The sequence below is a fragment of the Sardina pilchardus genome, chromosome 7 (genome assembly GCF_963854185.1).
Source record: "Sardina pilchardus chromosome 7, fSarPil1.1, whole genome shotgun sequence".
Classification (NCBI taxonomy): domain Eukaryota; kingdom Metazoa; phylum Chordata; class Actinopteri; order Clupeiformes; family Clupeidae; genus Sardina; species Sardina pilchardus.
The window spans coordinates 10,565,844-10,581,175 of record NC_085000.1 but is presented as its reverse complement, the minus strand read 5'-3'; the positions used below and the strand labels follow the sequence as shown (position 1 = coordinate 10,581,175).

The window sequence follows — 15,332 nt, the reverse complement described above, 5'->3', positions numbered from 1 at the left end:
TGAGCATTTGTGTCAGACTGAAGGAGAGAATCATGACAATAAAAATACAATCTGTTTCGTTAAGGATGTGCATGATGAAATTGATGAGAAATTGTCAGCTGATCATGTAAGTGACTCAAAAAAGCATGTGCGTGACCTAACACCCCCTAACCTGTAGGGGCGCTGTGAAATGTCCTTCCCATGTTCATACAGGTCACTCAAGACAGGAAACACGACAGTTGTTATTCAGGAAGTGAACCGTGGTGTCGGCAAAGAAACGATGGCTAACTCGGGGAAGCAGCCGAAAACGGGGTCCAAATTGGCGACTGGGGCGCCAGGTGGGCCGGGAGCGGCCAACAATGCCCCAGTCCTTCCACTGGCGTCCCCCTTGATGGGGGGGCTAAACAAAAAGAAAAAGCCCTTCCTAGGCATGCCTGCACCCTTGGGTTACGTGCCTGGTTTGGGAAGAGGGTAAGAAGCTAATGGCCAGCGTGCTGATCAATAACAATCAACCACCGTTTGTTTTGCATGTCCTGCCATCGTTATCTAATCGCCATCTTATCGTTCAACCTGGATATCATCATTGCATGTCGTTTCATATTTGTATGCATTTGTGGGCAGAATAAGGTCAGCAGCTATAGCTACCTATGTGGCTTAGAGGCTAAAGGTAGCAGCTAAATTATCTTGTTGACGTTGTTCTGCGCATGTACATAGGCTTCCATTATTGCAGGGTGCAGGACACTTAATTGACTTATGATAACTATGACAAAACGTGGAAGAAAGATAGGATAAACAATATGTACGTAGACAGCAAGCTTATAGTGTTCCGTAATGTACGTTTTGACTCAATGAAATTTAAATCGAAACTGACTTGCTGCACACCTCTCTGTCCTCAGAGCCACTGGTTTTACAACACGTTCCGATATCGGTCCAGCTCGTGATGCAAACGACCCCGTGGACGACCGTCATGCTCCTCCAGGGAAGAGAACCGTGGGGGATCAGATGAAGAAGAATCAAGATGATGATGATGAAGATCTGAACGACACCAACTACGATGAGGTGTGTAGTGTATCTTACAATTTTAGTTAAGCTAGTAAAGGGTGTACCCAATAAGAACAAATGAAAAGGATTGTGTTTCTGGTTGACACAAAACATTCACATGATACAATATCATACAAGTCTGATCTCATGCAACCTACCATAAATCTCTCAAGCTATTAATTTAAGGTAAAGCATAACAGACAGAAGTCTGGAATCAAACTTATTGTACAAGCATGCAGCAGTACTTGGCATATTTAAGCATTTAATACTGACAGCATGTAATCTCAGTGTAAAAGGTCGGTCTTGTGTACATCTTTGACTGGAGAATAAACAGCCATGCCAAGAACAACTGAGGTGCCAAAGGAGAAGTCAGATATTGCAATCCTGTCGGCACGGGACACAAGGCTCTTCTCATTCGTCTTTTTATCTGTTCTCCCTTCCTTCCTCGGTCCTCCGGCTCATTCCCATATAAAGAACATTGGATAGACTATCCCATTGTTGCCGGCTTGCCGCCCCATCATTCTTTATCTAGATCAGTGGGAATGAGCCGGGGGATCGAGGAGAGAGGAGAGAGGTTGAAAAGGGGCAAGCGAGATCTCCGGGATGCAGAGTGTAGGGTGACAGCCACAGGAAAGAAGATTCCTTTGAACCTGCTGGTTTGGGTGTGGAGAGACCTGTAACGTCTCCTGAAGCCTCCTGTGCGCCTTGCCCTGGATGGCCTCGATGGAGGGAACCGCTGCGTTGGGCAGTTCTTTGCTTGTGTATCATAGAGCATTCCTAGACTGGGTAAACCCAGACCGATCTGCCGGCGATTGGATTGATGTCTTATCGATGTGGCTTACTCAGATAGTTGTTCTGATTGAAGGACTATCCAAGCGTACAGAGTCATTTGAACTAGTATGTCCATTGATCATGCCTCTTGTGCAGTAGAAATACGTCGCAGACTCCCCAGACTAATGTTCAATCTCAAAAGATTAAGCTTGGTCTGGTGATAGCCAGGCTAGAATATTCCAACTTCAGAACAAGAAGCAAACGATTTAGTGTGAATCTATAGGACATTAGACAAGGTACTAGCTGCTTTTAGCTTGAGCTTTTCTAATAGTTCTGTGGGACAAGCCACTGTTGAATAGGCAGGTAGAACTGAAATAGGCAGGCCGGCAGATCTGTTTTCTTTCATGGATTAGTAGAGCTTCAGATTGATTGATTATCTTAACTGAAACTAATTAAAAGCCATTTTGTTTTGCAGTTCAACGGCTATGCAGGAAGCTTGTTTTCCAGCGGTCCCTACGAGAAAGATGATGAAGAGGCTGATGCCATCTATGCAGCCCTGGATAAACGAATGGACGAGAGACGCAAAGAGAGAAGGTGGGGCATCTCTCCCCCTAAGGGAGCGTCTGGATATCTGTCCGTCTCCACCTATCTGCACTCTCCATAACACAAACCTAATCTTCACTTACAGGGAACTGAGGGAGAAGGAGGAGATCGAAAAATACCGTATGGAGAGGCCAAAGATCCAACAGCAGTTTTCAGATCTTAAGGTTTGTATGAGAGTTTGTGAATGAAACAGTATCTCAGGCACTACTAGATTTGCCCTCCTCTCAGCTGAGGATGATGGTCTGGCTGCTCGTATTGTAAATGATTATTCCAACACATCATTTTAGCATTTTAGTTTTCATACATGATCTCCGGACAATGTCCGTGCAATTACGCCCAGGTCTCAAACAGAGTTGAAATTCGGACCTTGATTAGGCTTGTTCCTCTCTTACACACGGGGCAGTGATGAATTTTTTTTTTTTTTTTTTTTAAAGTATATTTTTTGGCTTTTTGCCTTTATTAGTACAGGACAGTGAAGTGGTAGACAGGAAGCAAGTGGGAGAGAGAGATGGGGTGGGATCGGGACATGACCCCAGGCCGGATTCGAACCTGGGTCCCCGTGGGCACTCGGACCCGTAAATGGTACGAGCGCTGTAGCCTGCTGCGCCACAGCGCCCCCCGGCAGTGATGAATTTTTGACCAGGGGTCTAGTTCAATTGAACATTGGACACACGGATGTTCACAGTGTGAACATGTGTAACAGTATAACATTGTGTGTGGTCAGGGGCATGATCCAAAAATCACTATATTATACCCACTGAAAATCATTATGCCACTGATAAAGAAAAAAGCAAAAGGCACATATAAAGTACAGCTATTTCAGAAACACTGAACAACGTGCATGCCGTCTGGCGAACTTATTACACTATCAAGATAGCAATTTTGGACTGGCCACACCTCAAACGTATATAAACATTCTGTTTCAGGTTGTGTGTTTCAGATTGCTAAAATGGAGCCCTGTGGTGTTCTGTTACCTGGACACTTAGGAACCCAGTTTCTTAAGCAACACAGTGTTTTAGCACAGTTTTAATGTTGATCATTTCTAGTTGATTTGTAATTGACTTCATGAGGGTGCTAGTGTTGGTACTGTAATTGTTTTTATAAGTTCTAATTTCTCTGATTCATTCTCTGTTTCAATCAAAGCAATTGGTCCATGCAGTGGCAACTTGTTTGTTTGTGTTTCATTTCTCTCTCTCTCTCTTTTTTATTCTAAAGAGGAAACTGGCCGAGGTGTCGGAGGAAGAGTGGCTCAGCATCCCTGAGGTGGGGGATGCCAGGAACAAGCGCCAGAGGAACCCACGCTATGAGAAGCTCACACCCGTCCCCGACAGCTTCTTCTCCAAACACCTGCAGGGGGGAGAGAATCACACCAGCGTGGATCCACTGCAAGCGGTAGGACACACACACGCACACATATTTTGCAATTACACAAGCACACACACCCACATACACTCATACACTCACATAAACACAGACAGACACGCAGACACTGACTGACAGGTTCACACACATATTTTGCATTCGGACACACGCACACATTCACAGGGTGCTTGCTCAAGTCTTGAAAGTCTTAAAAAGTATGGAATTTTAAAGTGCCTTTTTCCAGACCTTGAAAAGTTTGGAATTTTGTAGAAAAGTCTTGGAAAAGTCTTGAAGTGTAGCTCATGAAGAACTGATGCAAGTACGCAGACTGAACATGACTGACACACCCTTCAGAATTTTACGACTTTTGCGATTTCATTTTTTTTTTTTTTCATTTGCAATCAAAATCCATAATTTCATGGCAGTGTTTTCTAAAACATTACAAGGATTTTTGCAATGTTTTTCTTTTAAACCTCATCTAGGATGATCTCTAGATATCAGTCTCTCAAGTCTGTTCAAGATTCAAGATTGTCTTCATTAATTCAACTCAATTCAATTCAGTGATGGGAAGAAACCTTGGTTAGTGATGGGAAGAAACCTGTGCAGTTCCACAACTCAAGGGGCTGACCCATGCAGTAAATCAGTAGCTAGAGTAGGCTACAGGATGTCCATAGATTTTGCAGAGGCGATATCCAATATGATGTAAAAAGATCCTTTTTTCTTGAGTTGACATGTTTTTTTCCCTGTTGGATTATATTTAAACAATCAATTTCAAATGTTCAAAAATGTATTTTTTTGAATATGGATGATGGTTCCAAAATCACTGAGTAATCACGTTTAATAATCGTGATGTCAATATTGAACAAAATAATCGTGATAATGATTGTTACCATAATCGAGCAACTCTAGTCCAGAGTATGTTACAACCACCAGGCTCGTTTGTGGCGATTGCAACATAAGGGAGACCACACGTGGATAAAGCGTTAAGAAAAGATATTTATTAAAGTAAATATGTATAAAAGCATGAGGTGTAGTCAGCATAAATGAGATGGTAAGAAAGCATAGTGTTGTGTCAATCAGAGTATATGCAGAATCCTAAACGCAAGACAAAGGCGACGCATGTTCGGATGGAGAGAGAGGGAACCCGAAACTCCAGCCAGGTAGCTTCTTATAGCACAGATGCCCCAATCAGGTGATCAGCAGCACCACAAGATGCACGTGGTTAAAAATCTGTCCACGATGGTCTAGATGGGCGTGTTTTCGACTCGGCAGTCGGTATCACATGGCCTCAACTTATCGCGGGAGCAAGGCGTGGCCAGGCGGCTGCTCCGCAAAAGAGCAGCCGGTCTGGAGGTACTGCGGAGAGCAGCGGAGCCTAGACCCTGCCTTCATGACGTCAGGTCTTTGCCCTAATTGGCTTTTACATCCCTGACGTGTGTGCAGATGTTTAGATGCCTCCCCATATCCACAAGAGTTCGTGCGGGTCCGTGCCTCGTGATTCGTCACATGGTCAAGTCTAGCCAAGTCTACACTACGGGAAGTAGAGAGTGTACAACTTCATAGCAGCGTTTGCATCCCCGCCCTTGCTGCCACCGGCAGCTCTCGTTGCTGCAAAAGGTCATTTGGAGTTGAACTTGAACACGGCTAAAGACAGACAGGCAAGCAAAGACCGGCAGGGTCGTAACACGCCCCCCCTTAAAGACAGAGGACCCTCAAAGAGGACCTCTGTTCAATCACGACACCCAAAAATACATGAATAAACAAATAAATAAATCAAGACAATACATAGTACAAAATATCAGTCACATCTTACTTTGAGTCCTGCAATGCATGTGAGAACTAAGAACCATGATCCCCCGCACAGCTGCAGAAAACCATCTCCCCTATCTGCATATCCCCACCCAGCAATTCTTTGCCACTAAGAAAAGCATTTAAGGAAGGACGATAGACAGATATAAGACAGTCAAAACTACAACTTGATCAACCTGGATCAATCTGGGCCTGAGACCAAGCTAACACAGTAGCCACACTCCAGTGTTGTCGAAAATACAAGTTGACCGACTGCTCGAACATCCAATGCTCCAAGCACTGGCAAAGAATCATACTACTATTAGAGAGTAACAATTATTGCGTGTTGGCAGCCTGACTCTCAAAACTACAAAATGTTGAGGTCTTGAAGAAAAAATTATACGTTTGGAAAAAGGTTGGAAAAAGTCTGGAATTTTTAGTTGACAAAAGAGCAAGCACCCTGATTCAGACACACACACAAACCATACAGAAAGGGAATGAATACGCTAATGAAGAGACTAGTTTCCTAATACTGAAAGAGCGGCTTAAAACTCTTGTACTGCTAAAGCATAAGACTGTGACTCTCTGTGCATTTGTGTGGATTGTGCATCACTTGTCAATCACTTGGGATGAAGCATCTGTGGAAATAATACTGTACAATTTGTAGGTAGATTTCTGTTAACAAGTTGTAATTCTGATGATATCCAGTAGGGGTCAGCTTGTCTCCAAGGTTTTTTTTTTTAGCTGAAACTCAAAGTAGGTCAGGTAATGTTAGAATCAGAGATTCTTAGAAGCACAGGTATTAGCATTTCATTTTCATGTGTGCAAGGCTGAATGGTTTTTTTTCAGAGAGGTTGTGTTTCTGTCAAAAATATGTCAGCAGGGAGTTTTGCTTGATTACATGAATGCTATGTATGTCGATTGCTTCATTTCTCACCTGTGTTATGTGCGAATAGCAATTTGGAGGCCTGAACACCCCCTTCCCTGGCGGCTTGAACTCCCCGTACCCAGGGGGCATGACCCCGGGCGCTGGGGACCTGGACATGAGGAAGATCGGACAGGCCAGGAACACGCTGATGGACATGAGGCTCAGTCAGGTGATGCTCACCATATGCCATTTGTTTTATTGCACTGATTCAACAGCTAACAAATTGTTTTGTATTGTGTGTGTTATTGATATCAGTATTCTCCTGAACAGAGCTGTTGCTGTTGTGAAAAGGCTATCGTTACCTACTTTCCATCGTAAAAAAAGAAATGTGAACAAAACCAGAACCCGTTCTCTGACAATACCAGATCTGTCAGTAGCATTGGTGTCATGGCAGTAGTGACTCAACTAGCCTCTGTGATGATACTTCAGACTTCGGTTGTTGCTATTCACAAACTAGGGGACATTGCATCGCTGGCATAGTTTACAAGGTGTGTGAAGCTATCTGGCTGGCACTGACACTGGTTTGTCAATTTCAATTTAATTTCACTTGTAGAGCGCCAAAACATTACACATGTCTCATGGCACTTTACAGAGTGTTAAACATTCAGAGAGAGCCCATGAGTGACAGGGGCTAGGAAAAACTCTCTTGAATTGGGGATACATATAGGAAGAAACCTAGGGCAGATCCACGACTCTAGGGCCGCGACTCAGTTACAGTACAGTAAGGTTATTTTTAAGTGTCATTTCCTGAAATGGAAAGAGATGTTTTTCAGGTCTTAGTAGTAGAGCTATACTTAAATCTTCAATAAATAAATAAGTTCTTTACCTTTTGCTGTATTAGTACCATGTCCCTGGGTCCTAGTTCTCTTCTCTTAGTTCCCCGTGTTGCAACTGCAGCTGGTAACTTTGTTAACTTCTCCTCTGAACTGCAACTCTTGTTGATAGCCTAGCCAGGTTAACTTCCCTCTCTTCTCAAACTGACAATTCAAACTTCATGACTACAGTCATTTTCATTTCAATGACTCAGTTTAATGTGGGCTTAGCTCCATAAAATGCCTGATGCTCTGCATTGATTTATGAATGAACTTAGCTAAAAGCCAGGAGTTTGGCAAAAAGCACCTGAATGACGCTCAGACCATGAGAAGCAAAATCCCCTGGTCTGATCAAATGAACATTGAACCATTTGGGCACAATTCCCAACGGCGCGTAATATGGAAGAAACCAGGCACAGAGCTGCACTGATGGCCTCTTTATCTTCCTGATAAATAAAGTAGATGTCGATTAGGAGTCTTCAGTGTGCGTACATCTACTTTCTTTATCACTGTTCCATTCTTGTGTCCTGCAGCTGGCCCCAGGGAGGTGGGATGTGCATGCACCTACTTGACCTAAACTCTTTCTCTTTCTGCCTGCAGGTGTCTGATTCAGTCACTGGACAGACAGTGGTGGACCCTAAAGGCTACCTGACCGATCTCAACTCGATGATCCCAACCCATGGTGGAGACATCAGGTAAGCTGCAACACTCTCCGTCTGTGTGGTGGGACTAAGTGCAGGTTAAGTCCGACTGTGCCTCAAGAAGCATTCACATCAAAGGTGTTTGCAAAGTACAGCGTAGGGTGGTGTCGGTGGAATGCTACTCCTATTTGCTCTTACCCGACACAATGAGTATCCTACCCGCACAGTGTGCGCTCATAACAGGGAAGAATAAAACATCACCGGCTACAGATGAGAAATAGCTTAATGGTGAGCAGAAGTCAGGGAGTCAAGCGCAATGTTCCACAGCTATGCTTCTTAATGCAGGCGTGCATGAGGAGACATTCCTTGACAAGTTACAGTACAACAGTAATGAACTTGATTTATTTAATCTCATATTGTGTTACATAATTGCTTTGTATATTTAATCTGCAGCTTCCGCTGTTTCATTTCTTTGCTAAAATAACCCACTCTGGCTTCGGCCTTGTAGACTAGGACCTACAGTATTAAAACTAGAAAATGTTTGCATGGAAAATTTGAGGAAAAGTGGGTTTATTTGGGTTTATAGTTTATTTTTCCCCATAATTTTGGATGCTGAATATGAATGTTTTGTTTACTAAGGATAATTTTTAATTAAGCCTGCTAAATAGCATAATAACGTGGGTCTCCATAGACAATACCATGCAGGGTAGAAAATGTAACTTATAGACATCACCCTGAAGATCTGTGTAGTAAATTATGCAGCTGTTTTACCAACTTTTCCTCAAATTGTCCATCAGAGGAGTGTCTAACTGTACATTGAGGCTGTTGTATGCTTTGCATTAAATCGATGGCGTTGTCCCGCAGAGCCCTCTGCGTCGCTGTGTACCCCCTCCAAGCCCTCCGGCGTCTCCTGACGTGTACCTCCAAAAATGTGTCACTTTGTGTTGAGAGACAGTGCAGACCACAAAGACTTTGATTGGTCAACTCGCCCTGTGTGTTGAGCTGGCTGCGTCAAGCAACCTGTGGTTGGGAGTAGCAACATGCTAGTTCACAGACATAAGCTTTGCAAATAAACGGTAAAGTGTCTATTTGTCGGTAACGTTTTAAAATCAGCACTTCACCAGCACCTTGCGAATAACCTCAGACTTATTTTCTGCTCACACGTGTAGTGACGGTATATGGAGTTCGCTGTTCGTTTAGGTGGTGAGGTTTAGGTTCAAAAGAATCATGCTGACATTGAGGCAATGGTGTCTTCTCTGTGAAGAGTCAAGACCAAACCATAAAACAGTCTTGAGCTTGAGGCTTCTTGTAGTGTCTGATGTGTCTGATGTGTGTGTGCGTGTGTGTGTGTTCGCAGTGACATCAAGAAAGCCCGTCTGCTGTTGAAGTCGGTGAGGGAGACCAACCCGCACCATCCTCCGGCCTGGATCGCCTCCGCCCGTCTGGAAGAGGTGACCGGGAAGCTTCAGGTGGCCAGGAACCTCATCATGAAGGGCACCGAGATGTGCCCCAAGGTGAGAGGATGGTACACACACACACACACACACAGAGACAATATACAGTCTAGGCTGAAATTGTATACCACAAAAAGAGAAAAACCCTATTTTTTTCTTCTACGTAGATAGTTTGAAACTGACAAAAGTAATCACCATTCATCATAGACCTCTGAAATTCATCTACCAAAAGGGACCAAAGCTGCCTTCTTTTCTTTTCACCTTTTCGGAGCAAGTAGTTACAGGAACTTGGTGATAGGAGCAGTGCACTTCTAAATCAGTTCTACTAGCTACTTTCCCCCAAAACCCATTTTTCATTTGCATTGGGACTAGCCATGTGGCCATAGGAAATGGTATGAGGGCGTGAGGAGTAGCGTAAGCACGGCGACGGTGTTTATAGTGTCCTCACTTGCTACAGGGTTTAAAATAGGCACCCACTCATCTCACAAATGTGACTAAATATTTGAATGATCCTCACTGTCTACTGTCGCTTCAAGCAAATCCTGATGCTGCACACGTTTTGCTTTTTTTTTGCTGTGGAAACCAAACATGCAGTAGCCTAACATTAATCATCAGACTTGATTGGGAAATGGATTTATTCCGGGGAGTTCACCGATGTTTGATTTTTGTCACTGAAGTAGGAAAAAAAAAGAGTATATCTGGTATTTTAGTGCGATTGTTGCCGTGTCATAGTACGCTCAGTTACAGATTATGATGAACATGGTGTCATCTACAGTAAATGTCATTTAAAGTAGTTTGTAGTAGCGAAGTATCGTGTAGTAGTTAAGTGTTATATTCAACTTAAAAAAAGGACTAATACTACAGAAGAGGAAGGGCGGAGAGAAGGCATCTGTCACTCTGTCTGTTTTTAGAATTCCATGCTATTCTGTAACTTCCACATGCAGTAGGTGGCTCAAAAGGGGATTATTGTGCAAGTCAAGTCAGTGGGCTGGAAGCAGCTTTCACTTCACTTACAGTTTTTTTTCAATTGCTAACAAGCGTTTGTCCATTCAGTTGACACATTTTCAAAACTCTAAACACAGTTAGCACAGCATCGGTCTTTCGTGGCCATACCATTCACACATTTCATGTTGTTTTCACACAGTATGCAGTCAGTGAATACATTTTCACAATGCTTACATTTTCTTAACAGACAAACTATACCTCCCAACAAAATAATGGATCGTTTTTGTATTATTTTCCAATGTTAACACACAACATCCCACAATAGTTAAAACAATATTCCAAACCTTAGATACAGTATAAAAACCTCTGCTTCTGCAATGTTATCAATTCAAAAGCAATATATCTCAGCTGATAATAAACAAACAATCGAATAATTGACACACAGATGATTTATGTTGGGTAAATTGGGCCAACCACAGCTGATTTCAGTCTGTCTTAGACTCAGTGGCAGGGGTCTCTATTACATTGACACTTACACAGTAAAAAGAGGAGGTGATGTTTTTGGAAGCAGAAACAGAAAAAGACAAATACTGTAATGTCTGGACAAGGAAGAGCAAGAGTAAGGGGCCCAGGGAGAAGAGCAGGCCTTGTGAGAGATGCAGTGAGAGGTGCAGGAGCACTGAGAGGAGCAGGTGCAGAGATTAGACACAGTAATATTGTGCTTTTTATTTTGTTCACCCCCTTTTTATCTGGGCTTTTTGCTGTTATTTTTTGTTCAGAATGCTGTTGTGTATCATGGATATTTTGTTCACTGCAATGCTGTAAAACTTTTTCTGTTCTATCATAGTCTTTATGATAGAACAGTATTTATACTGCACCTCCTGTAGGCCTAGTGAACAGTAAAAAATGCTTTTTACCGGAATGCATTTGAATGTGAACATTACATCTGGACATACAGTTCCTAACCAAGAAGTTTACAGTAGTGTAACAATGCTGGATTGCATGTTTTGCATGCAAATACCTGTAAAACTGAAACATAAAAGTCTATGCAGTTTTTGTAATGTGAACAGTAGCCAGTATTTTGAAACCTAGTGTACTCTGATTGACTGCATGTATCTTGTGAAGTGAAAACAAGTTTTAGTCTTTGACAAAATAACTTCATTTTGAGTCAGGTTTCCAGTGTTTTGGTAAAGTAAGTGTTTGCAGAGAAATGACGAGTTAGTGTATATGTAACAAAATGTGGTGTAAGAACATGGGATGTGCTTTTGAGAGGAAAATGATCCATTCGGCCAATTGTGTTTTGTAGGTGAGAGTCTGTGTTTAGAGTTTTGAAAATGTGTCAAATGAATGGACAAACGCTTGTTAGCGATTGAAAAAAACTGTAACTGAGGTCATCTCAAAATTGCATTGAATTATGATTGCTTGACAATCGTATGGGGGGGGGGGGGCTTATGTCTGTGTAGGCTAGACAGGATTTGATGTCTGATAAACACAACCTAGAAAAAAACCAAATAGCCGTTTCATTTGAAACTATCAGAAATTATAATCAGAAGCTCTTGGTCACTGAAAACCAGGATTATTTGTGTCCCGGACAATATTATTCAAAATTAGAGAACAATCCTGAAAAATCCAGTACCTGTGGCAACACTTATTGGAGCATGCACCACGCAGGCCCATGCTCCCATTCCAATTAGACAGACTAGATAGACAGCTTCTGTGAAATTCCCCCTAAAAGTCATAAAGACATTCTGTCGCCCAATCAACAACTGCATACCCATACTGTGCCAAGATCAAATAATCTTGATACCCCAACGTACTGGAGCCCAAATGTGTGTGGCACAGCTTAGTTGTTTTGGCATGGTTCACAAAATGTTGACAATGTAGAAATAGCTGCGTACCGTACTGTGCTGAACTGAGCCGTGCCAGTCAGTGGACACGCCATCACAAGTCCCACTTTCCCACATGCAGTAACACAGGCTGGCATATACAGTGCCTATAGAAAGTCATCATACCCTTTTGAAATAGTTACTTTTTTTGTCTTACAGCCTGAAATCAAAACCCATTTAAAAAAAAATCTTTTCCAGTGTTATTAACAAATTTAGCTGTACAACATCAAAATAATGAAAAAAAAGTAAACAGTTCTGAAAATTAATAAAAAAATGAAAAACTAGAATAACAGGGTTGGAAAAGTCATCATACCCCTGACTTAATACTTTGTAAAGCTTCCTTTTGCTTTCATTACAGCCATCAATCTGTTTGGATATGTCTCTATTATAGCTTTGCACACCTAGATAGGGGAATATTTGCCCAATTTTCCGTACAGAAATGTTAAAATTTAGTCAAATTCTGTAGGGAATGGCGATGGACTGCTCTCTTCAAGTCAATCCACTATTTTCTATAGTATTTAAGTCAGGGCTCTGACTTTGCCACTCAAGGATATTCACCATCCTATCCTTAAGCCACTGCTTTGTTCTTTTGGCAGTATGTTTAGGATTATTGTCGTGTTGGAAGGCGAATGACCTCCCCATCCTCAGCTGTCTAGGAGAGGGACGCAGGTTATCCTTAAGAATGTGGGTGTACTTGGCAGCATCCATTTTCCCTTCTATCCTGACCAATTGCCCAGTTCCCGCTGAAAAGAAACATCCCCACAACATAATGTTGCCCCCACCATGCTTCACACTAGGTATGGTGTGTTTTGGGTGGTGTACTGTGTTGGTTTTCGCCAAACATTGCGCTTGGAGTTCAGTGCAAAAACACATCTGGAATATTCTGCTACCATGTGGAAAAAGCTTATATGGTCAGATGAGACTAAGATCGAACTTTTTGGAGACTAAGATTGAAGTTTTTGGACTGAGCTCCAGGCGCTAACCAAACACAGTATACACACCCAAACACACCCAAAACACACCATACCTACTTTGAAGCATGGTGGGGGCAACATTATGTTTTGGGGATGTTTCTCTGCAGCGGGGACTGGGCAATTGGTCAGGATAGAAGGGAAAATGGATGCTGCCAAGTACACCAAAATTCTTGAGGAAAACCTGCGTCCCTCTCCTAAACACCTGAGGATGGGGAGGTCATTCGCCTTCCAACACGACAAAAATCCTAAACATACTGCCAAAAGAACAAAGCAGTGGCTTAAGGATAGGATGGTGAATATCCTTGAGTGGCAAAGTCAGAGCCCTGACTTAAATACTATAGAAAATATGTGGATTGACTTGAAGAGAGCAGTCCATCGCCATTCCCTACAGAATTTGACTAAATTTTAACATTTCTGCACGGAAAATTGGGCAAATATTCCCCTATCTAGGTGTGCAAAGCTATAATAGAGACATATCCAAACAGATTGATGGCTGTAATGAAAGCAAAAGGAAGCTTTACAAAGTATTAAGTCAGGGGTATGATGACTTTTCCAACCCTGTTATTCTAGTTTTTCATTTTTTATTAATTTGCAGAACTGTTGACTTTTTTTTCATTATTTTGATGTTGTACAGCTACATTTGTAAATAAAACTGGAAAAGATTTTTTTTTAAATGGGTTTTGATTTCAGGCTGTAAGACAAAAAAAGTAACTATTTCAAAAGGGTATGATAACTTTCTATAGGCACTGTATAATTGGGTAGTTGGGGTTAATTGGGAGTTAACAGGGTAGTATAGTTAAGCTTGGGAAACCGGCCCTTGTAGGGCCATACATTTCCGTTGAGGTGTGATATTGGTCTGTCTTTGTGTGGGTGTCTGTGTGTGCTCTTACTTGTGTGCGTGTGTGTGGTCATGCTTTTGTGTTTCGTGTGTGTGTGTGTGTGTGTGTGTTGTGCAGAGTGAGGACGTGTGGCTGGAGGCGGCTCGTCTGCAGCCTGGAGACACGGCCAAGGCTGTGGTGGCTCAGGCAGTGCGTCACCTGCCCGGCTCCGTGCGCATCTACATCCGAGCGGCTGAGCTGGAGACGGACGTCAGGGCCAAGAAACGCGTCCTCAGGAAAGGTGAGTTCCTGCATCTTCACACACACTCTTTCTTTCTTTCTTTCTTTCTTTCACACACACATATTTCATTGTATTCTGATCCAGATATGGGTAGGTGCCAGACTGTTGTCAAAGATGTCCCAGCATGCAAAAGCATACTTGTGAATATATGTTTCTGATATTTCGGTGTTCACACACACACACACACACACACACACACACACACACACACACACACACACACACACACACACACACACACACACACACACTGTATATAGATATACTGCAGAGTCACAATGACCCCTAATTCACTCTTTGTCAGTGACCATGTGTGCCCATGCACCAAACTCTTATCAGACGAATTGTAATGGTCAGAATACTCTCAGACCTAACGGTACATACATGCATACATGCATATACATGTTATCAAGGCCTTGGTTTTCAATCCTATTTTTTGTGTCTCACTTCCGTAGCACTTGATCCCCCCCCCCCTCCATGTGGCCTCTAAGAGTCCTCCCCCACAAACAACCCACCCCCATCCGCCCCCAAGCAACTGCTGCTGCCAAGGCTGTCCCCTCTACCCCTCTCCCATCCACCCTCCACCCCAGACACTCTGCAGCAGCGCTTCCCGCTCACATACCTCGCTGACAGAGACGGATAGCCCCTATTTCCACACTCTCTGCCCCAGCATGTTCACACATACTGTATTCTCACTCCCCGTCCCAGCCAAGTTTCTGGGCCTGCTCGCTCACTGGATCGTAGTTCACTGCTCTCACTTACACTCGTAGCACACACAAACGCACAAACGCACGCACGCACGCACACGCACACGCACGCTCACATGCAGGCACACACACACCCACACACACAAATACTAATGGTACATGTGAAAATACACACTCAAACTCCTGGTGTGCTGAAAGTCTCATACTTCCTCACGCATAAAACCAGACATCCACACTTGTATATGGGGATTAGCACTGAATGGGGCTTGTGTGGGTTTCACCCTCAAGCTGTGGGCAACGTGGGAATCAGGACGGCTTTATG

The 15,332-nt window shown here is 43.0% G+C and overlaps 1 protein-coding gene across 1 annotated transcript in view; it reads left to right on the top strand.

Annotated features, from left to right (window-relative positions):
• Positions 1–236: 236 nt before the first annotated feature.
• The window catches only part of prpf6 (PRP6 pre-mRNA processing factor 6 homolog (S. cerevisiae)), a 31,448-nt gene continuing 16,352 nt past the window's right edge, over positions 237–15,332 (top strand). The window contains exons 1-9 of the mRNA XM_062540706.1: positions 237–450; positions 876–1,038; positions 2,267–2,385; positions 2,480–2,558; positions 3,610–3,786; positions 6,501–6,641; positions 7,885–7,979; positions 9,283–9,439; positions 14,141–14,303. Of these exons, the coding sequence (XP_062396690.1) occupies positions 260–450; positions 876–1,038; positions 2,267–2,385; positions 2,480–2,558; positions 3,610–3,786; positions 6,501–6,641; positions 7,885–7,979; positions 9,283–9,439; positions 14,141–14,303 (1,285 nt within the window). The 5' untranslated portion in view covers positions 237–259. The remainder of the gene's footprint in view (positions 451–875; positions 1,039–2,266; positions 2,386–2,479; positions 2,559–3,609; positions 3,787–6,500; positions 6,642–7,884; positions 7,980–9,282; positions 9,440–14,140; positions 14,304–15,332) is intronic.